General features: G+C 42.0%; 1 protein-coding gene across 1 annotated transcript in view; it reads right to left on the bottom strand.

Moving 5' to 3' along the window:
• LOC146703610 (rho GTPase-activating protein 44-like) overlaps positions 1-21,783 on the bottom strand; it is a 99,831-nt gene extending 78,048 nt beyond the window's left edge. Inside the window, exon 1 of the mRNA XM_085466900.1 lies at positions 21,432-21,783. Coding sequence (XP_085323026.1) covers positions 21,432-21,484 — 53 coding nt within the window. The 5' untranslated portion in view covers positions 21,485-21,783. The remainder of the gene's footprint in view (positions 1-21,431) is intronic.
• Between the last annotated feature and the right edge of the window lie 1,015 nt (positions 21,784-22,798).

Below are 22,798 nucleotides of genomic sequence, written 5' to 3'. Positions count from 1 at the left end.
CATTGCTTTCATGTCATCAGTGTTCGTATAACAATACGAATAACAGCAAAAATGTGAAGCACATTGTCAACATTGCCATCCTTAAAAAGAAAATCTTAATTGTACTGTGGGTCCGTGCAAGGATGCCAAATCCAGTCCTGCATGAAAGCCTGTTGTGCTGCTTGTGTTTGTCCTCTGGATGTTTATCTGCACAGGTTTGTGCAGCTTGTCAGCTTTATATGAAAACAATGTTCAAGCTTACAACACGGGCCATTAAAGACACATCACTGGGTAAATAGCTTCAAAACAGTTAAGCTGTGATATGAAATTAAGTAATTATATCTTGCACTACAGTAATGGCTTACTCATTACACAGAAATCATTTAACAATGAAAAATGCACTTATTTTTAGACTGAGTGGGGCTAATTTAACAAAAGGGGAATGGCTCAATGATAACTGTGTCCCTCTTGTTTGCTTTAACAGTAATAAAGTTCCATAAAAGCTGCAGAATACATTTGCATTTTGTGTGAGGGAAATCAGCTCCATTCACCTGCCTCTGGCCCATAATCACGGTTACGGACAGCTGCTGTGGTTTGGCGTGAAAAGCTCGGCTAGCACATTAGCAGCTTTGGTGTTTAAGAGGTGAGCAGAGAGGACCCCTGCAGTGTGGAGGGAAAAAAATTGATTAACTGCAGCTGGTGCTCCTGAATAACTGCACAATGAAAGCCTCAGAGCCTTAATAAGCAATCAGCATCGGGTCCAATTGGCGTTATTATTTTATTTCAGGAGCGTGATAACACGAGGAAGGACAAAAGGCAGGAGCTCAGGTGTATGAAAAGCTGTGCCACAGATAAAGCCGAGGGCCGTTTACCCCAGACGCCTCAGCCTCCGTTATCACTACACTCACTGAAGTTGCCTACGCTCTCAGTGTGTTTACATCATCACCCCAGCAGCTCCTCGAGTAAATGACTCAACTGTTGCCATGGGATTCCTGCGTGGAAACGAGGTCGAGTGGGCGGCGGCCTGTTAGAGTGATCTATAGCTGATGAGGCTAATGTGAGGCAGAGGAACAGATGCTGGAAATGAAGGTGAGAAAATGAAGAAAAAGAGAGAGCAGATGCTTCTGTAGATCATCACTCCTCTGTTCCCCTCAGGCAGACACAAACCATGTCACCCTTCATCCACAGTGCTGTGGAGACCATCGTGTGCCATCAGCACAGCTCTAATCCATCATAAAAGTAGACAAAACATAACTTGAGCAAACACAAAACAGTTCATTATAACAGAACATGCAACTTTTTTAGCTCAAAAAAGCTTTAATCCAAAACGTGCCTCTTTAATGTGGAGTATTTCAAAATAAAACACTTCCTGGTGCTGCTGCTGTGCATAGGGAGGAATGTGCATGCTTCCCAGCTGACACACAACATCCTTGTTCCACCTGTAATGAACAAATAACAGGATTACGTCCTGCGACAGCATCCTGCTGCTGTATGTGGATATCAGCAATGTGATATATATGTGGATAAATAGCATCAAATTTGCATTTCAACAGGATTTTTTACATGATAATATTGTTTTATTGAAAAACCAATCAGCAACATCTGTCACAGTCAGCAAAAAACAGGTCACATGTGTATAATATTAAATTTTTTGCAGTTTTTCTTTTAAGTTGGGACTATTTTCAGCTGTGGATTAATACAGCTGTGGTACTCTGCTGTGTACCTGGAGAGAAACTGTGCATCTCTCGGTGTTTTAAACAGTTTTTGCATAAAGCAGAGCCCTCCATCAGCCTTGTAATTGGATTTGCTGAAGGTGAGAAAAGAAACTAAATATAGCCAGACATGAAAACGCACGCAGGTGAAAATTTCCTGCTCTTTGTGTCCTCTTCACCCCTGCCCCTCGTCTCACACCACCGTCAGCGAGGCAGCGACAGTGACACCTGAGCTCCGAGGGTTTGACTTCCCATTAAAGTTTAACAGACATAGATAGGAGTGGTGGTAACAAGGCAACAGGTACAGTGGGAGGAGGCAGCACGGCTGCTTGTCTGACCACACCTTCAAACAGTGTTAATCTGTTGATTCCACGTGGATCAAATGGTCAGGCGGACTTTACTTATGAACGCCGAGGAGCCTTATGGAATCACACAGGAGCCAGTTATCCCACCAGACTGCATGGAGATGATCCTTGCTGACTGGCAGGTGACACAGCAATTTCTCCACCTTTCTACCCACTGATTCAGAGTATTTGTTTCATGTTCCACAAGCACATTTTATCCAGAATAAAGGAAAATCACCAGAACTGTAATTAAAAACAATTTTAACCACTTTAATTAGACTGAAATGGTTTCAGACAACAAGAAAATGTGGAGATTTGTTGGGAATGCAAACTCATTGCTTTCATTATACGATCATACAACTGGAGTCCCTCCTGTTCCTGTTCTTAAGTTCAAGATTAAAGAACTATTCCCAGTACACCAACTTGCAAGACAAACAGTGTGATATTTGTGTAAATATTGCAGGGATTACCGTCTCAGTTTGCATTAGGTCAAGCAAGACACAAAGTGCAGCTCAGCCATAAGCCCGACAGAGTTGAATGCCAGCCTACATCCACCGATGGCTGCAGATCTTCAAGCCATTCCAGATCCTTCTTTCCATTCTGCATTTCTCTCCACATCTGCAGTTTACATGAACGTGCAGGGAAGGGTGGGGAGGTCGCAGAACACGAGCTGCACGGCCTGAAGCTCAGCCACAGTCCGAGCGGCTCCACTGATCTCAGCGTCAGCACACATCAGCTGATGGCTCAGCTAATACTGTTTTACAAAATTTCATACAAGACGTGTTATTTAAGATACGTCATGTGGACACAAGCATTTAGCCACACTTTAATCTTTGAATTTAGGTGTTTTCATTCTGCCTCTCCAAAGTTCTAACCAGCATCTACTAATTGTCCCACACTGAGGTTAAAACCAGAAGCAATCGTGCTTTTGAGGTTGTGGTGCCCAAACTTCAGGTTGGCTGATTCTGCTTTCCCTTAATCTTTTCCCTTTATTTTGGGCCGCAGTCTTCACCTAAATTATTTGCACGCATGGAAGTGTGTATGTTGGGATTAATATCTGACCGTATGGTTGATTATGTGTTGGAACATTTATACTAATCTTTAATGTGTGGCTTTAATTCAAACTGTGAGACGATGTCAACAGTTGTTCATCTGCGGTGACCAGATTCGACCATGATGTCGCAGATAGCTGGGAACGCGCAGATACTCTTTAAATACTGTCGTTTTAACTGAAATCTATTTTGAATGAGTAAATAAAATCATGGCCGCTGTGTCTCTCATATGAGGCCAAAACCCTCTCCCTGCAGGGAGGGGAAAAATCTCTCTGACAGCAGGGCGAGGTGCAAAAACCTCTCCCCATTAGACACAGAAATGAATGAATGAGTCTGGCTCTTTCTGGGAGAGCCGGCTACACAAGATAATGTGTAAATAATGAGGAGGGTTTCTCTACTCCATCAGCCCGACTGGTCTTTTGAGATGGTCGGCTCTGAGGTCCATTGTTTGATGTGAGCACGGCTGAGAGGGAATGTGCTTGACAACAGAGGAGAGCTCAAACAGAGCCGAGGTTCCAGACAGATCCACACAGATTTGTTTACATTTCTGTGCCGAATAAAGCATGTCAAATTAGCTACTGGCAGTTTTTCGGTTTTCTTCTGCAATGCACCCAAATGTATACAGACAGCCTTTGCTGGATTAGGCTGATACTGATGAAATATAAAATAATTTGAATATTCTGAGGCAAATTCTGGGGTTAAACAGCGTGAATGAATACTGTCTGCGTGTTCAGCTCATGGATGTTTGTAGAGAGTTAGTTAGTCAGTTATGTTACCTTCAGCCTTTCTTGAAATGTCCCTGACCCTTCCAACTTCTGAAACATTTCGCCTTTATAAAAGAAACTTGTCATCCCAGAGGGTTTTATCAAAAGCTGCTGAGGGTCTCAAAAGGTGCTGTGATGCTTATAGTACAGCAAAATTGGAGAGCAATAATCTCTCCAGTAAGAAATGATAAGATTACAGAGAAATCGAGACAAAGGAAAAGTTATACAGGCCATATCACAGTCCATCAGGCTCTGATCCTCTTTTACATAGTTACAAACTTCTGAGGTTAACTGAATGTAACATTTTCATAATGTGTGTATGATGTATAGTGCAGGACGTGAGGATTTGTGAGATTATCCTCCCGCACCTACAACACAGGAAAGAAAAACTACTTTTCAGGTGAAAGAAACAAAATTAAAGCTAAAGTTTTAGAGTGACCTGTAGAGGTCCACGAACTTGGAATCAGCTTCAAAGCACTTAAAAATGTTAATCTCTTTTTCTGTCTTCAATCAGACTTAAAGTAACATTTGGAACTAAAATATGTTTGATTTTGAACACTGAATGGTGAGCATCTTGCAAAAGCTCTCTATATGAGATTCATACTATTAGTTTCTCTGCTACTGTCTTATTTATGTGTTAGGATCCTTGGGATAATTTTAACTAGTATGATGATGTGTGTTGGGAATTATATGTGTCTTTGGTGCACATCATCTGATGTTTGGGCAGCTATTCATATGCTTTGAGTATCTTTTCCACAAATAATTATTTTATATATTCACCAGTTGGGGCCAGGCCCTCATTTTAGGGTTGACAGTGTTTTAGTAGGTAAAGGTGAAAAGCTCGGACATGAATTGAGCTGTGGTTTGGGGAAGGCCTCGAAGGGGACTGGGCCTGGCAGATCCCCATGTACTAAACAGAAGTTAAGAAGGGGAGGAAGGGTGGGGCACGTAAACGAGAATAAACAGGTTGTAGAACTGGGGGAACCTATATAGATGAGAATATGAATTTGTATTTTAACTGATTTGTGAATGAACTAAAACCGAAGGAGGGTTTGGAGGCGTGGCACCGGTGTGAATCATTCTTAATGACCACATTATCTTCTGATAGCGGCTTCTAGCAGGATAAACCGCCACGTCACAAAGATGAAATCGTCTCAAACTGGTTTCGTGAACATGACAATGAATTCACTTTGCTCAAACATCACCAGATGTGGTGGAACAGGAGGTGACATGGCAGTCGACAAATCTGCAGCAACTGTGCGATGCTCTCGTGTGAATACGGATAAAAGTCTCAGAGGAATGTTTCCAGCAACGTGTTGAATCTGTGCCACAAAGAATTAAAGCAGGAGGGAAGGAAAAAGGGAGTTCAGCCTGGTACTGGCAAGGTGTCCCATGAAGTGCTTGGTAAGTATCGCTGAGCTGCTAATAAGGGGGAATTAGTGCATATGTTGAGACTATGTCTGTGTTTGTGTAATATTGCATGTTCTGAACTTATTATATCTCTCATTTGATGAATTAAAAAACTAAAAATCTAGATACACACTGGAAAACTTGAGCTCAGAACAATAAAAACTTGTGTAAACTATAATAATGATGTTAATCATGCTGCAGTGTTTGAAGGCCTGTGAATAAAAACTCTAAAGCCTTTTAATCTGTGACTGTGGCCTATTTATAAAACGTTCCCACGGCCTAGAAAAGCGAATTTCATCATCATGATGTCACTTCCATGTAGATTAAATTGGCTCAGTGGGAACTCGTAGCTGGGGCCGGAGGGGAAAGTGCTATTCTGCACTTACAGTGGGCTCCAAAGGGCTGAGGCAAACCTCGAAGCTACAAAACTTTTTAGGCTCGTGCTCGAAGCAAAGTGCTTCTGTCCCGGTCGTTGACTTCGAGTGCAATTTTTGATCTAAATTGCAGAAATCGAGCACCGAGGGGAACCGCTGCAGATGCAACTGACTTCTTGTCCCATTCACCTCATGCTGAGTCAATGCATCACAGGTCGCGGCACAGAGAAAAAGACAACCTATATTCATGCTGCACTCTATCACAGTTCAGAAATGTTTACTTGTGGGCCCCCTCAGACCGTCCCTGATCCACATGAGCCCTCCTGTTTGCATCAGCGGGTGACAGGATGTTGACGTGATGTATTTTCTCCAGGACGCTGCTTGGCAGCTCGGCTACGCTCAGCTGCAGAGCTGTGAAAGAGACATCAGCGTGCCTCCACCTCCTGCAGCCACTTCAGCGGATTTCATCTCACAATTAGGTTCAATTACAACTGTGAAAATATTTGAGGAGCTCTGGGAGTACCCGCTCCGTGGTGACGTCGTTTCCTGTTGTGTTGAGGCTCCTCTTGGTGTGGATGCCCGTCTCTGGTTTCAGCTGAGAGTGTCTAATAGTCCGCAGAGGGTGCAGGCTGTTTTTAAGAGCGGTGGAAACCGGTGTCAGCTGAGCTAATGTTTCCAGGATGAGTCAGCTGTGCCGGGTGCTCGTCATCACACAGGATAGGTGGAGTATGGTCGGAGCTGGGTGGATAACATCGGTGTCGACAGAGCTGAGGCACCCCAGCTGTTTAGGCAACATGGGTGTGTCACAGAACGCCGTTTGGGCGCTTGCACCCAGGAGTTGTGGGGAATTGGTTTCTGTGCTGCCAACTGAAATTATGTGAAAACCCATCCTGTTGTTTCTGATGCTTTTAGGACCCTTCAGTTCTTTTGAAAACACTTTTCCAACATGGCGAGAAAGACAGCCCGCACAGAGCCCCGACATCAACCTCATCAAACCTCTTTGGACTGACTGGAACACCAACTGTGAGCTTTATCAGCCGACATCAGGGTTAGACCTCGCTAATGCCCCGGCGGCTGATAAGGGAGGAAAAATCCCTGCAGCATCTGGTGGAAAGACTGAAACCAGAAGAGCGGAGCGGCAGATTAACACCCGCGGTTTTTCAATAAGATATTGAACACAAATCTCTCTATGGGTTCAGGTGTGTATGCACAGATAGTCCCTCCCAGAGCCTGAGATGACGGCTTAAGCTGTCAGGTTTTGTTCAACCAACAGTGCCACCCTGAATATATTCTATCCAGTCTGATAGAAAGCATGAGAAAATCATTTTTACCTTTGCTTTTTCCATGTTTACTGGACGAATTAGGGAAGTAAATATGAAATTAAATATCCACTGAGAACTACTGGACTATTCATCAAAGATCACCCTAACTCTTATAAAAGACTTCTGACTATCTGTCTTGGTGAGGTGGACACCTTTTTCTAAATTCTCACCATCTCCCGTATCCACAGAGCCAAAAGATGTTCAGATTAGTCAAGCATCAGCATTATGGAGGGCCTCAGGGGTCCAGCCCACCCAATAAAGACACCTCAGCTACAAGTTACAGCTATTAATGCAATCTGGTAATGAAACACACCCATATTACTGAATTCAGAGCAGCTAATGTTTCTCGCAACTGTTGTCAAAACAAACCGCTGCCATGGTGTGCTGTCATCCTAAGGTGTCAAGTACTGTCACTGTGCCAGAGTCTGACCAAAACACAGAAGGGCCCTTTGGTAGCGTTCACTTCAAATTCAAATTCAAATTCAAATTCAAAATTCAAAATTCAAAATTCAAATTCAAATTCAAATTCAAATTTTTATTTGTCACGTACACAGTCATACACAGTACGATATGTAGTGAAATGCTTGGACAACTGCTCGTGACCTAAAGAAAACAAAAAAGGAAAAGGCTATGAATAAGATAGGAAATAAATATGAAAAATTAAAAAGGGTAAATTTAACTAGGAAGGAATAAAATATAAATTAAGGTTAAAAATGAAATAACTGTACAACACAAATTAGAATGAAGGGTAAATTTAACTGGGAAAGAATAAGATAAAATATATAAATTAAAGTTGAAAATAAAATAACTGTACAACAAAATACACAATATAGAACTATATAAGAATGTATGAAGAAATCTAAATATAAATAAATATATACACAATAACAGCAGCTGTACAAGTATTAACCGGAAATGAAGAATATAGTGACCAGTGTTGTGCAAAAAAACAATGTGTGCAAAAACAATGTCCAGAAAGTCCAGTGTGTGTGTAAGAACTATATGTGTGGGTCAGTACTGTGTGGTGGTGTGATTGAGAGACTGTATCGCCTGCGGGAAGAAGCTCCTCCTCAGTCTCTCTGTGTTGGTCTTCAGGGAGCGGAATCGCTTTCCTGACCTCAGCAGAGAGAACAGTCTGTTGTTGGGATGGCTGAGGTCCTTCACGATCTTCCTGGCCTTGGTCCAGCACCGCCTGCTGTAGATTGAGTGCAGGTCAGGGAGCTCGGAGCGGATGGTGCGCTCAGCTGACCGCACAACCCTCTGTAGAGCTCGTCTGTCCTGCATGGTGCTGTTCCCGAACCAGGTTAAGATGTTTCCCGTCAGGATGCTCTCTATGGTGCACGAGTAAAAGTTCCTGAGCACCTTGGAGGGCAGTTGGAAGTCTCTCAAGCGTCTGAGGTGGTAGAGACGCTGCCGGGCCTTTTTCACCACGGTGTTGATGTGACAGGACCATGACAGGTCCTGCGTGATGTGAACTCCGAGGTATTTGAAGCTGTCCACTCTCTCCACTGGGCACTCGTTGATGACGGGGGTCTGGTAGTTCCTCTCCTGCTTAGTGCTGAAGTCCACTATCAGCTCCTTTGTCTTACTGACGTTTAGAAGGAGGTTGTTCCTCTGGCACCAGTTCTCCAGATTCCTAATCTCCTTCAGGTAGGCCGTCTCGTTGTTATCAGAGATCAGGCCCACCACGACGGTGTCGTCAGCAAACTTGATGATGGTGGTGGAGCTGGTAGTGGCCACACAGTCATATGTGTACAAAGAGTACAGCAGGGGGCTCAGAACACACCCCTGGGGGGCTCCAGTGCTGAGAGTGGTGGAGGCTGAGACATGTCCGCCCATCCTTACTGCCTGTGGTCTGCCAGTTAGGAAGTTGGAGATCCACTGACACATAGATGAGCTGAGTCCCAGATGCTCCAGCTTGGTGGTGAGTGTGGAGGGAATTATGGTGTTAATTCTGACCCACCGACCACGACAATTATTGGACACAAAGAGATACTGGAATATTTTTAAATGCTAAATACTCCACAATGCACCAGCGTTACGGTTTCCACACAAAGATGAATGTGGATGTCTATTCATGGCTGTCCATTAGTTATCACCACTGCAGTATTCTCCTTAACGATAAGTATCACCACTCAAAGTCTCCACATCCGCACTGGTACAGGAGAAGAAGAAGTCAAACCCTGAAGCCAGGAAATCGCAGAGTTTTTTTCCAAAGTCAAAAATGTCTCATCTTTTCAAATATGTGAATCTCTGACCTCCTGTTCGTGTCATAAAAGAAACCAACACCATGATTGTACACTCTTGTCTTCAACTAGGGTGCGGCGCCAACGTCAAAACGTGCAGGTAAAGAAATTGAGGGCTGCATAACCCTTTTCCCACACACACATTCATACAAGCACTTTTTTCTAAATCTAAATGTGTGCTCACATTCCAATGACATTTGGTATCATTAACTTTAATTTTAACAAGCGAGGTCATTGTTGTAAAGCAGTGTAAACAGAAATCAGGATCCTCATTCAGTTTTGATGCCTGAACTTAAATTCAGTTTCATTTGTATTGCACGAAATCACAACAAAAGTCACCAAGAGGCACTTTATTTTGAAAGGTAAAGACCCTACAACGATACAGAGAACAGCCCGACAATCGGACCTCCTCCTATGATCAAGCATTTGGCAACAGTGGGAAGGAAAAACTCCCTTTTAAGAGGTAGATCCCTCCTCAAGGAGGTGCAGCCATCTGCTGTAACTGGTTGAGGGATTAATAATGACTAATAATTAAAAGAAATGTATGAACATTTAGAGGGTGAAAAGAAACACAGCAAAGAGACAAGACATGTCATCACTGCCTCACCCTGCGTGTCCTTACGCCCTCGCCGCACTCTACTGCTGAAGGACAGCTTGTGCATTTCTGTGAGGCTCCGACAGATGTGACACAACAGCAGTATCCGACGTTCTGGGAATGAGAACTGCTATGAATAAAGAAAACACCACAGCAGCAGTGTCATCTGCAGTCTTCTCCTATCTGTCACCTCTCAGATATCTAATAAATATCCAAATGAAAACAGCAACTGTTCTCAGTCAAACCTCCCTGAAGGTAAAAAAGATGTAAAACCTCCTCCCTGCTAAGCTATTCGAATAACTAAGCTGGCATCTAAGCAGCATGCTGGTTGATTTCCAAACTTTGTAAATAAGAAAAACAATTTTCTAAATGCCAGCTTGTGTTCAGCAGCAGAAGGAGCAGAGCTGAGGAGGTTGGGCATCTGTTTGTCGGCTCCTCGGTGGCTCAGCAACAACCCAGAGCAGCGTCTCCATCAACACACTCCAGTGATTTCAATAACGCTCCACTGGCAATGACATCTCCCCAAGTAACTCCGTCAAATTCACCCAAGTACCTGGCGTCTCAGAGGAGCATTGACAGACAGGACCAGAGAACGTGTCTGTGGTTCTTTTTTTTAACTCATATTTGAACCTAAAATCTTCACTTTTTTTTAAAATCGCAAGTAATTAAAACTGATACACGATCCAGTTCTGTGAGCTGGAGGAGAATATCTAATCAGCCGTCGTGTCAGACGAGGCTATTTTTGTCAACAGTCCCACCATATCATCTTCTCTCTCTCTCTATGCTAATTACCTTCAGGGCAGAACTGTCAAAGCAACATTTCAGAAGGTGCTGCGCTTTCACAAACTAAAGTTTAGGCTAGAGGACTGAGGGGCTGCAAAGGATGTCAAACTAACAAGATGGTGAAGACAGAAAGAGACGGGGCAGGCATGGAAATGAGCATGAGAGGCAAGCAGAGGAAAAATACAGTCAAGGTAAGGAAAACCAGGAGGGCTGGGAATGCTTCTGTATCCTGACGTTAACCACCTCTTTATTAATAAAGGTTTAGTTGTGTTGAAGTCAAAGCAAATTTTTCTAAAACTTTAATAATAAAATAATCCTGAAATAGTAATGTTTCAGTTTGACGCATTTTTGCATTTCATGTAGAGAAATAAAGCATACTACTTAGAATACTGTCTATAAATGACAGCTGTAGCTTCCAGGTTTGAATGTGAATGCAGTTACTCAGCCCCCCCCCAATAATTCGAAGGGCTCGATTGGTAGTTTCAGGTCACTTTGAACATGCATGCCTTTTGTAAATTTAGTTCATACGCTGTTCGTACGCTTTTTAGCCAATGAGGATGCAGTCCTCGGTTTCACAGTCAGAACCACCACCTCGCTCGTAAGGTAGTGACGGCGAGGACTTTGGTACATAGACTGTATATAAAGGATAGACTGTCTCAAATAGTTTCACCACGAACGGAGGTGGAGTCATCATGTTAGCCCAGTTAAACAGAACAGATAAAAGAACCATGAGAAAACCGCTAGCCTGGCTCACCTGAGTTTAAAAAATACAGACTCCAGCACTATCACAGTGAGTTACGACCTTACTGACCTAGATAGGCAGCAATAGCGTTAGCTGATAGCTACCCATCTCTACCGTCTTATCTGAAAAAGGTCGCGTTTGGTTTCACAAAACTCAGATGGCCCAATGATGCCAAACTCTTTAAATTGGCAGGCAATTTCAAGGTGGCTACATCCATCTTTTATATAGAGCTGGTATATGGTAGCATCACAGTAAGATAACAGAATCACCCAAACACGCTCCCTGAGCCCCTGAGTTTAAAAATATATATATTAGATAACCACTTTTCCTTAACTAGGTTTTCATCCAAATGTAGATCAATTTTAACTGAATTTTCAGAAAGCTGAAAAAAATTAATGTACATTAGGTTAAAGGTGCTGACAAACCCAGCTGTAAGAGTCTCACCTCACTCCCAAAACAAAACAAAACAAAAAAAATCTGTGCATTTCCCAAACTGCTCCTTTAACTGTGTTCTGTTCCCTCTGCAGTGTCACAGCTGCTACTGTGTCTCACAAATTTGTAAGCACTGTGAAGGTAGCAAAACGGGTCAGTTTCCAACTATTTGTAGGAAGCCCTCATTAATAGACTTTCATCATGATCAGTGAGGAAGACTTGGACAGGTACATGAGCCCACACACACAGATTTTTACGTATATGCACACACACACACAAATGAGCCCACACATGAGTGTGCACTGGTAGACAGAAATGCCTCTAATGATGCTCATAACAAACCTCTCCGAGTGCCAACACCTCAGAGGAGCCTGGAGAGATGCAGCGCTTCACGCTGTAAACATAATGCCACCCATGTCCGTTCCTCTTTACGCCTTCAGCTCGTAGCTACCATCAGCGCTAACCTTAATTATTTCATTTTGCTTTCAGGTCAGCATATTTCCACTGTACACACTCTGCAAAGCAGCCTGAAAACTTAATTCTGTTCAAATTAAGGGCGATCAATGATCAAATCCAGAGGATGATACAGCTCCGTGTTTGACAAATGGGCTCATTAACTTTCAACTGGATGATCTGGCATGTGAATGGGATGGGAGGGAGGCATTAGCATAATTTATGTTCAGCTCTATGGAGACATTTGTACAAACCCAACATACACATGCAAGATAGGAACGCTCTATTTGCACAAACAACAAAACACAAACTGTAAAACACGTTTTAGAAAGTGGCCAATAAAACACGGAAGTGTACACAGCTGGATTTAGCAGCCACGAGGAATCCTGCAGCCGCTTACAGACACATGGAAGTCCAAATAGACAAATAATCAATTGTTGGGGCTTCACTGAGCTCCTCGCAAGTTTCCCAGACATTGCAAAATAGATCTGACAAGATTCTGTATATTAAGAAACGCAAAACAAGAAGCAAGCCTTTCACTGGCTGATGGCAAAAACATGAACAGAGCACAAAAATTCCAAAACAACTCACAGAGCAAAGGTTTCAATTAAGAAAATTGCCTTAATGCAGCTGTTTTGCTGATTTCGGCGCTAGATAAAATTCTGGAGAACAGACCAACTGTTTGAGGAGAAATGAAACAAAGATGATGGCGGGATGAAGAAATGATACAAAAGCAACAAAAAATAATTATTGAAAATGAAAAAGGACAGCAACGTAAAGACACAGAAAAAACAAAGGTATTCAAGGACACGTGATCCACCGGTTTATTTGCAGGAACAATGTGCTGTATATCTATATATTTATATCTTATACCTGCATCTACCTGCAACAAGTGCACAGATATACATGAATGGATTTTGAATGGATTTATTTCATAAATGCATTTGTTGTGTGTTGCACTGAATTACTATGCAACTATGAAACAGCCTCGTGTGTGTTAACACCACAGGGTGACAGCAGTATTTGCTGAAGCACACTTCATTACAGTCACAGCATGCTGCCTTTAACAGACTCTGCTCATGTGTTGATCATAATTATTGATAGCTTGGTATAATAAGTTGCCTCGTTTGCAGTTGCAATGTTGTCTGCGTCACTGTTTAGATTTCTCAAGGTGTGACAACAACAAAAGTGGCCAGTAGGTGTCCCTGTGGAGAAAACACCTAGGTCACATGAGCATGGCTAACTGATGTTTAGCAAGTGAAACAATCATGTTAAAACCAGATCAGTTAAAATCAGTTTTGTTTATATAATGCTGAAACAGAACAACGTTAAGGTTTGTTTTGCTTGTGCAATACTTGTCCGTAAAATAGCATTATCAAAGTATGATGACAGCAAGAGTGGCCAGTAGGTGTCACTGTGGAGACGACTGTCAGATTGTTTTAAAACCTCGATAAAATTCATTTCAGATTTTCACAAAGCTGCTGAGGCACTAACAAGTGATGTAACAGCATGAGGCGGGAACAGGGTGCGTTTCTATTTTATATTCTGTTTTATTTTATTGTAACTTCCCCTCATTCAGTTTATAATGGTTTGATCCACTCGTATATCGATTGCTCTGATTTGGTTTGGTCAGTTTTGAAGTATGGAGGCTTGTTTCTCCCACTTGGGAAGAATGTTTTTTTACCATCAACAGGTGGAAATTTCAGGTTAGAGATCTCAAAAAGTTGACCTGGCGATGATTCAATTATGGTTCAAGCTTTACAGTGTTAAATAGAAATTTTGAGATAATAGCCCAAAATTTTTGACTTATGGAAGGCAGAAGATTTTTTTTTGGTTTCGGCTTTTTAAGTAGTATTTTTTGATTTGCAGGCTTATTTGTTTCTTAGAAATATCCCGTTTTTGAATTGCTCTGTACCTGCAGTAACATTACACCTGAACCTGTGTTACAACCTCATAAATATTTTGATTGTGGCTTTGTCTGCAATCGTTAATATAAAAGATCTAGTTTCACACTGATGACAGTGCAGAGATCTAAAACAGACGGGAGTATCAGAGGACAGCACATAGATGAAGGGAGAAGAAAATGACTCGCTTCTTTGATGAATCTCAGCGTCAGGCTGTTCAGCTTCTTGCTCCGACAGATCAAACCGTGTCACGGGCAGCAGCAGAGGTCTGCGAGCCCGTCAGCATCACCACGGGGCGGCACATCGCGCCATCCTCCCTCCTGCCGTCGAATAAAACCTAACAAGCGTGGCCGGGTACTTTCTCAGGTTTCATCAAAGGGAGAACAACAAAGCACAGACATCAACAGCGTGCATGCAGTCCACAGAGAACAACAAGAATCACTGGTCACACAGGTTCACCCATCAATCACAAACTCACTATTGTGTCCTGCAGCTCAGAATATGTCAGGGAAAATAACAATGCATGAAATGAATAACCAAAATAATAAAGGCATTAAGGGCATGCCTGTTTTTTATTTTGGGGTTTTTTTGTGCTGTGAAAGAAACATATAATTTACCTGGGCTGACGGGAGGTGATGGTTTGGGGACAAAAAAATAAATAAAATGGAACAAATACAAACAGCAGTTTCTGAGGTTTGGTGACCTGAAGCCTGAACATTACACAGTGACCAAAGGAAACAATTTCCCTGCCTGTCGATGAAGATTACGAATCCATTTTTCCACAAGTCTTTAATAGATTTTTTGCGGTTTTTAGTCTTATCTCGCCGTGACATTCTTCAGCCTCCTCTGCAACGCCTCAACTGAATATATTTCTTTTTCTGAATACTATAGGGACAAATGTTTTTACAGAGTGACCCCACAAGGCAAATAACCAGTCGGATTCATTTATCACCGACACAAAAATGTGAATGAGTAGATGAGTTAAAAATACTCTGCAGAAGAAGTGACGGCGCCAAAAGAGGATTAAGCCCATCGCCTTCCTGCCATAACCTCGCTGTGCTCACAGAGAGTCACACATTTTCATTCAGGCACACAGTTTACGCAGCATTACGCAGGATTAATGGTGCAGACTGACTGTTTTAGAGATGATTTTAACTGTGTCTGAACCTCTCTTGACCTATATCCTTAACTGGAGCAATGCAGCAATGTCATCCTGGAGGGAGATGCTTCATTCGAAGATGCCAGTGTGCCTGTTTCCTGCGGTTTTTTTGGAAGCTGCAAATGCCACTCTAATGCTGAAGACAAGCAGAAAGGAAAAAGATAAACTACATATTCCATACATAAGCTTAAATTGCACTACAAAGCAGATACATACTTAAATAAAATGCAAAGATATATGAATAATACATACAAAACACATTAGCCAAGCTTGTGAGAGGCTCACTGTATTGTGAAGTAAGTCTATAGACACAAAATTGACAAATAAACATGTTAGAAGTGAATTAATACTAATAAATAATACATGGTATGAGCTTAATCTTTCTCGTGGTTACTTATGTTGCACCTTACTGAACTGTAAAGGATGAAAAATTAAATTCAAATGCTTTACGGGGTAAAATATGCATTCATATCCAGACTGAGTACAAACACAAATGAGCGTGCTATGTGTAAACAAAGTCTGGGATCAGATTTCCAGTAAAATGTTAACATAGAGAGACAACAAGGCACTTTCACTTCTGTTTACATGAGGCGGGAAAGACTGAGTTTAGGATTATAGACTCTGCATAAAAGATGGAAGCAGAGAAGTCATTGTGGCAGGGGCTTAAACCTGCATTTTTTTCTGATGGCCAGCAGGGGGAGAAAACAGCTCTCCACTCCCTACTGCCTGAATAAACCCAAAGCAGACACATTGGAGTTTAATCTGGGTTACTGATGGCTTTCTTAGGCAAAAGTTAAGGTCAAATTTGGCCCAAAGAAACCACAAACATGGGCCAAACAATTATTTTGTGGGAAAACCTTCCAGTTGACGTCTCAGTCGCTTCAAGTCCCACTGCGTACAAAATGTTTGCTTTATAAATGATGGTCACTACTGCAGCTAAACGAAGATTAAAGCAGAGAATGCAAGCCTACCGTGTAACTAACAGTACCCCCAGTTTCACAGTGACATCCAGCCCTGCTCATGACACCAAGAAAAGCTTGTAGCCTCAAAGTAGCAGTTTTCACTTACTCAGAACCAAACATCTTTTCTAATTGGAGGTAGCTTATCTGTCATTTGTTGTGTCTGCACTGCAGGAACTGGGGCCTGTTGTAGTTCTTACAAATCTGTATTCGGGGTGTTAAGCAGCTCCTGCTATTGAGTAGGTCATAATAGCGTCTTGGAGTGACGCGGGTAAACTGTGATTGTTCAAACACACTTGACGCAGCACAAGCAAAAAGCCACCTTCAAAAAATATTAGTGTAAGATTAAGCAAGAGCTCTTTACGTTACGTTATTGAGCCTCTATGCAGCAGAGTAAATACACAACACAATGCAAAAATCTTTGCTAGCTATTCTCCTCAACTTGCTAAACATTCACAACGAAGAGAGAATTATAGCGCTGACTGCATTACTCCACCAAGGATGAAAAGTCCCTCCATGCATCCACAAAGACATCTGAATCCAAATCAGCCTGCGATATTTTCATGTCAAGAAAATGTCTCCCAATTTCTACATCATTTCAGTGTAATATTTGTCAAAATGGGATTAGAAATGTCCAGATTTTTTTAGCATTTAAACAAGAAAGCTAAACAAAAAACAAGCAGGAGCGACATGATAAATGTAGATAAATAAATAGATATGTGACAGTTGACCAGAACTGAGCAGCGTAATCTTCATCAACAGACAAAAAACAAACAAACAGATAAATACAACCAATGAAATGAATTACCAACCTCTCGCTGGCTATGATTGCGCTTCAGATTTCTTATGCAGCATTCCATTTGAAGTCGGAATTGGAATTTCCAAAGTTGGAGCTGCCCAACTAACCCTGATTTAACAATCCCATGTGGCGGCAGATAAAACTGAGAAACTAAATAAGCCGTAAGCAGCGCACTGACCAGGCTCTATCCATGAACGTGCTGCAAAAAAACAAGCACTGCTCTGTATTTCTGGCGATGCATTGATGGCTCTACCTTACTAATTAGCAAAAAAAAAAAATGCAACTTTACTACTGGAGTGCACTGACCTTGGGAGTGACATCACTCCCAGCTCCATTGGAACGCAGTATTATCAGCAATGCCAATGCAAACAGAAAACAAAGCTTTGAATTATTTATTACCTCTGCAGTTTGTACTCACCCCCAGCTGGTCCCCAGAACTTCTAGAACCAGCGTAACTGCTGTTGTATATTGATTGTTGAATACTGAATTGTTTCAAATGGAGTTAAACTGAATATTAAAGGATCTGGAAAGCAGTATTGGTCATACTTTCCCTTCCTAACTGTCTTTTTACTTTCTCTTAGTTAGTTTCGGAAGCTCATACCTGGTTATGAATGCTAACAAGATGTTATTTAGACCCTCAAGCAGCATGTGAAAAAAGCTGGCCTCAAATCTGCAATTTCACAGCTGAAGAATGTAAAAAAATGACTTGTCAACATTAGTGCACGTTTAGGGGATTTTAGAAGCACTAATTGTGAAATGATAATTATGAAGCGGACAAATTGTCCGTGTAGTTTATGGTCACTGAGGTCAGCAGCAGCTGATGTCTGCAGCCGTCAACACAAACCGGGTGATGCAGGCTGCCAAGGTCAAGGAGAAGATCTCAGCAATTACCTGTGTGGCCAGCCGTCGGGCAGCGTGTTGAGTCTCTACCCTCTAAATATGACTAATTGCCCCTGCTGTTCTGCTTCTTATGATACAGGTTAGAACTCATTACCAGGATGTTCCGCCTCACTGGGCTCTAGAGAAGAAGAAGAAGGGGAAATAAACAAGCAACTAACCTACCACACAGGCCTTTTTGTGTCTGTAATACTTACCAATAATTGTTTGGTTTTATTTGGTGAAGTGCATTAAAGCTTTTGTCCCCTCAGGCCCAAGTAGGGCATAATTCCCGTAATTTTTTCGTAATGGGAAAATGTTCTCCGGGGATTTCTGATACCTCTACCAAGCTCACTTTGCTTGGCATTAGCTGCAGTAATACCTTTTTCATTGATTTGTATCAGCGCCTCTGCCTGCACTCTGCGTGTAGCCGAGTAAGATGCTGCATAAAAACGTTTTAGCCTCCAAAAGTAAATTGAGGATGCTCATAACAATTTGCCTTAGTGCAGCTTAGTGCAGTTTTTCAAGGCACGTAGCACTTGGTCCCAGAATCTAGGGGAACTTTTTGTAAGTTTATAGGGATTTAAGTTTTTCTTCATGAAATCATTTATGATCAGGTGGTTTGGGGCAGATTTCAGATCTCTGGTGTCTTCTGTCACTTTAGGGAACCTCAGACTCACTGCATGATGCTAAGCTGAGGATTCTGGTTTTAGACAACTTTCAGGCTCTACTGGTTTTGGACTGAATAAGGAGCTGGGTTGAAGACTGACTTTGAGGTTAATCTCAGTCATCATTGGTGGCTGGTTTGGACCTGTTTTGGCTTTGGTTAATTTTGGACTTGGTTTTAGAAGGTCTCTTCACGTAACCCTGTAATATTCAGATCTGGTTTCTGTGGGGAAAAACTCATCTGCTGGGGGACTGTATATTTTGGTACTCTGCACTGCTAGAGAAGAAATTTAGGATGATGAGACAAATGTATTACTGTATAATCTGAAGTACTAATCTACAGTAAAAGTTTTGCATGCCATGAAACCTTGTCTGCATGCCATCACTGTCAGTTAGTGCTGTCAGCCAAGCAAAACAAACAGGTTTTACAGTACTTACATCACCTCAGCAGTGCATACCATAATGCTTTATAATAAACCTGGTGGAGCTGCAGTTAACAACAGGCTACAAATCACTCCATGTCCTTATTAGACAGGTCCTGTTTGCATATACGACAGTGTTTCTGTTGTAAGGTTATGTAATAATTTTAATGGGTTAAACAACACGTCAGAACACAAGACAAACTGCCAAGGGTGCAGTATTGACATATGACATTTATTTTCAGTTCAGCTATGGGTGTGGTGGGAAAACAGAAGCAGAGACAAAGTCTTCACAACACCTATTTACAGAAAAGCTTTAGCTACACCTATCTTAACTGGAATTTAAATATGATTCCTTCCTCTCTAGGCTTGGCCCAAAGGCTTAAAGAGGCTACGACACCCGTGTCCTCCTACATGGATCAAATAGCACTTTACACTTGATTGAGGAAGCATATTGAGCATGTTTTCAAACAATGAAAGGTAAAATGAGCTATATACTTTCAACAAGACTCAATCTTGACTGAGAGCTTAACAAACTCCAGAGTTATCTGCAGCATCAGGCCTGGCAGGAAGAAAACAGATGCACTGATAACAAATAAATCACATAAACCTAAACACATTAATCCTAAGTATTTTCACATTTGCGTACTATCTGATGCAAATTTGTGCAGTCAGGATTTACTATGGATTAATCACTTCTGCATTCTTCCACTGGGTTTGAATGGTGAGGCACTTCCAGGATTAAAAAAAAAAAAAAAGCTCTTCCTGAAGCTTGACACCAAAACACTGAAAAGTAATTTAGACAATAGGGACCTACTCTGGGATTTCACCATGAATTGGATATATAGGTGAAAAAGGTGGAGTTACAAGTTATAAGCTTTTGCACAAAAAGGCCAACCTGCCCCACCTCAACAAGGACAAAAAATAGAAATGGAGCAAACACTTGAACTCTGAAAGACTCAAATGTTGTTTGAGATATTAATCAAAGACGAAACAGCAAGAAATTTTCCCAATTTCTAATGATTTCTCCCGTTCTTAACTGAAATATGCCATTTAAAAGCAATAATTAGCCAAAAAAAATTCCAATACAGTTAGTGAAAATACTGTATTTTACACACCTGTTACAGACACTTGTAAAGTAACATATACAAAAGGTTCTATAATCATGTATTAACTTAGTTACTGAGTTGTATTAGTATTGGAGTTCCTCAGGGCTCAATATTTGGTCCTCTTTTTTATTTTTATTTTTTTTTTAGCATCGATATGTTTCATTAGACCAAACTACGTAAAACAGTCCCACATTGACTACAAACCCTCGGGTTCTGTTTCCAATCTTTATGGTAAGCTAAATGACCTGTTTTTGTTTTATCAGCTGTTTTGGAACCATTATATTGTATTCAGGAACTTTTCAAGATGCCAAATCTTTCTTAACTCGTGAAAACACAGATGATGAACTCGATTTCAGGATACTGCAAGACAAAACAACATAATGCAAGACTGAAGAAAATGTAAGGTGAATTCTTGCCTTGTCTGACCAATAAAGACCAATCCAGGCACCAGAGATAAACATCAGATCAAATCATCTGTTGGTCCAGCTATCGCACCACTGGGGCAAATGGGCTGTGTGGGTAGGTAGAGCAACTTGGTGAGATTATGTGAGGCAGCACTGGTTGCCATTGTGATAATATTGTGTAGTCCGAATGACTCACTGGGAATTCCCATCTCGAATTCTTCCTACTCAGCCCATCTATCCTAGAACTTCTTTTGAAGCTCAATAGACACAGCTGCAGTTTTAAAAATATAACTGTAAAATGTTGGGATAAAATACTCAAACGATTAACATCACTGCAAACCCCACCCCAAAACTTCCTGCACTTTTATATAATATTACTACGCCCTAAGCAGGGACTTGGACCCGGTTACATCAGGGTTTTAAGATTGGTCTTTGAATGCCTCGTCAAACATAAAAAAAAAAACATATTTCACCAGTTTACATCCCACAGATCACCCGCTATGCCACACTAATTTGATTAAAAGGCGCCTTGAGCATCTTCATAGAGGCTGTATGTTGACTCCCCTCCAGCAGCAGGATGCCTTGAAGCTACCCTCTGCTTTGATTTCATTGGTCAGTGGGCAGTAGCCCAGCTTCTTGGGTACCATGTCAGTTCCCCGCTCGTCTGCGTGCGGGTACGCTCCTTCCTGCTGAGCTCAATCAATCACACCCCGTTCAAGCTGCAACTGTGACCTACACTGACAGTTAATGCTTTGTGCAAATCAAACCAGCTGAGCAGCAAAAGCCCGACGCGTGAATGACTGAATACTGTACACACATACACACACACAACCGACGAATTCCTGCTTTGGCCGCTTGACCCAGAGCCAATTAAAGCGGGACGCATGCAGCTCGGTGTGGCCAATCTAACGCGCCGTTTCACGCTTACCTGCCCACTGTTTGGTTGGCGAGCTGTCTCATTCGGTTGAACTGCTTCTTCATCTTGTGTTTTTCTGCGTTACCACCGAGCGGTAGAGCCACTCTACATATCTCATTGATGGGATAAAGTCAGATGTCCGCGCTGGTCTACAGCAGGCGAGGAGGCTTTAAACATCCACGGCGTGCATCGCGGTGGGAAACACACGGGAGACAGTCGGCGCGTTAATTCCTCCTCATTTTGCTGATGAGGACTGCGCGTCTCTGTATCCGCTCCGCTCCGCCGCTCCGGAGATGCTGGACCAGTTTCTCTCTCCCCCTCTCTCTCGGCCGTGACAGCTCGACGTTTCCAACCAGTGCATCCTGGGAAATGTAGTTTACCTACATTCCTCCTACTGGAGAGCGCCATACTAGTGCTAAACCATCACATTTATAATCCTGATTCAGGAAATGTCCTTGCACTGTGAAAGGGGGACAACAGGGACTTAATTTTTGCCTATAAATAAAATCCTTCATATTAAATGAAAGTGTTCTACCTAAAACTTCTCCTCAACAGCCTTGATTGAAACAATGTTTCCCTTCATGTCATATATACACTGACCTGATACACGTGCTCCTTTTTACAAATATCCAATCAGCCAATCACATGGCAGTAAACTCAGTGCCTTGTTGAGAAGACTCGCTGAAGTTCAAACCGAGATGTTGGTGCCAGGTCTGAGTTTTCCAGAACTGGTGTTCTACTGGGATTTTCCCACGCAACCATCTCTAGGGTTTACAGAGAAACATTCAAAAGAAGGAAAATATCAGGCGAGCTAATACAACAACATGACCATCATAACCACTCATTACAATCGAATCATGTAGAAGAGCATCTCTGAACGCACAACACGTTGAACCTTGAAGCAGACGGGCTACAACAGCAGAAGACGACACCAGGTGCCACTCCTGCCAGCTAAAACCCAGAACATTTCAATTTCGTTTTAACTGTGAGTACTTTTTCATTTTTTTCAGCAGTGGTGGTTTGAGGGGAACATGTGTATAAGTAATCCTCATGAGGAAAAACTTCAGGCTTCAGTCTTTTAATGCTCATTTTTTTCTAGCTTACGCTTTGTATCATGTTAGAGAGAGCAGTTATCACTAACATGACGATCCCAGGGATCCAGCACCAGCTCTGAACTCAGAAGCCCAACCCACCTGCTATTGAAACCTTCTGTTTGTGATGGACAGGTTAGGGGTTATAAACAATATTTAATAGAAGATCTGATAAATATTTACCTGTGTGGTTCTGATTTGGTTCTGATGGGAGGCTTAGGGAAAGGCATGACCTCAGAGATATGTGTGAGTGAAAGAAAGACGATAAGAGAGATAAAACTGTATCAG

The sequence above is a fragment of the Copadichromis virginalis genome, linkage group LG8, assembly GCF_057382275.1.
Source record: "Copadichromis virginalis isolate Kocher_CV1m ecotype Utaka linkage group LG8, C_Virginalis_male_GT1.1, whole genome shotgun sequence".
Lineage (NCBI taxonomy): Eukaryota > Metazoa > Chordata > Actinopteri > Cichliformes > Cichlidae > Copadichromis > Copadichromis virginalis.
Note: the sequence above shows the minus strand (reverse complement) of the source record. Positions and strands in the feature narration are given on the sequence as shown.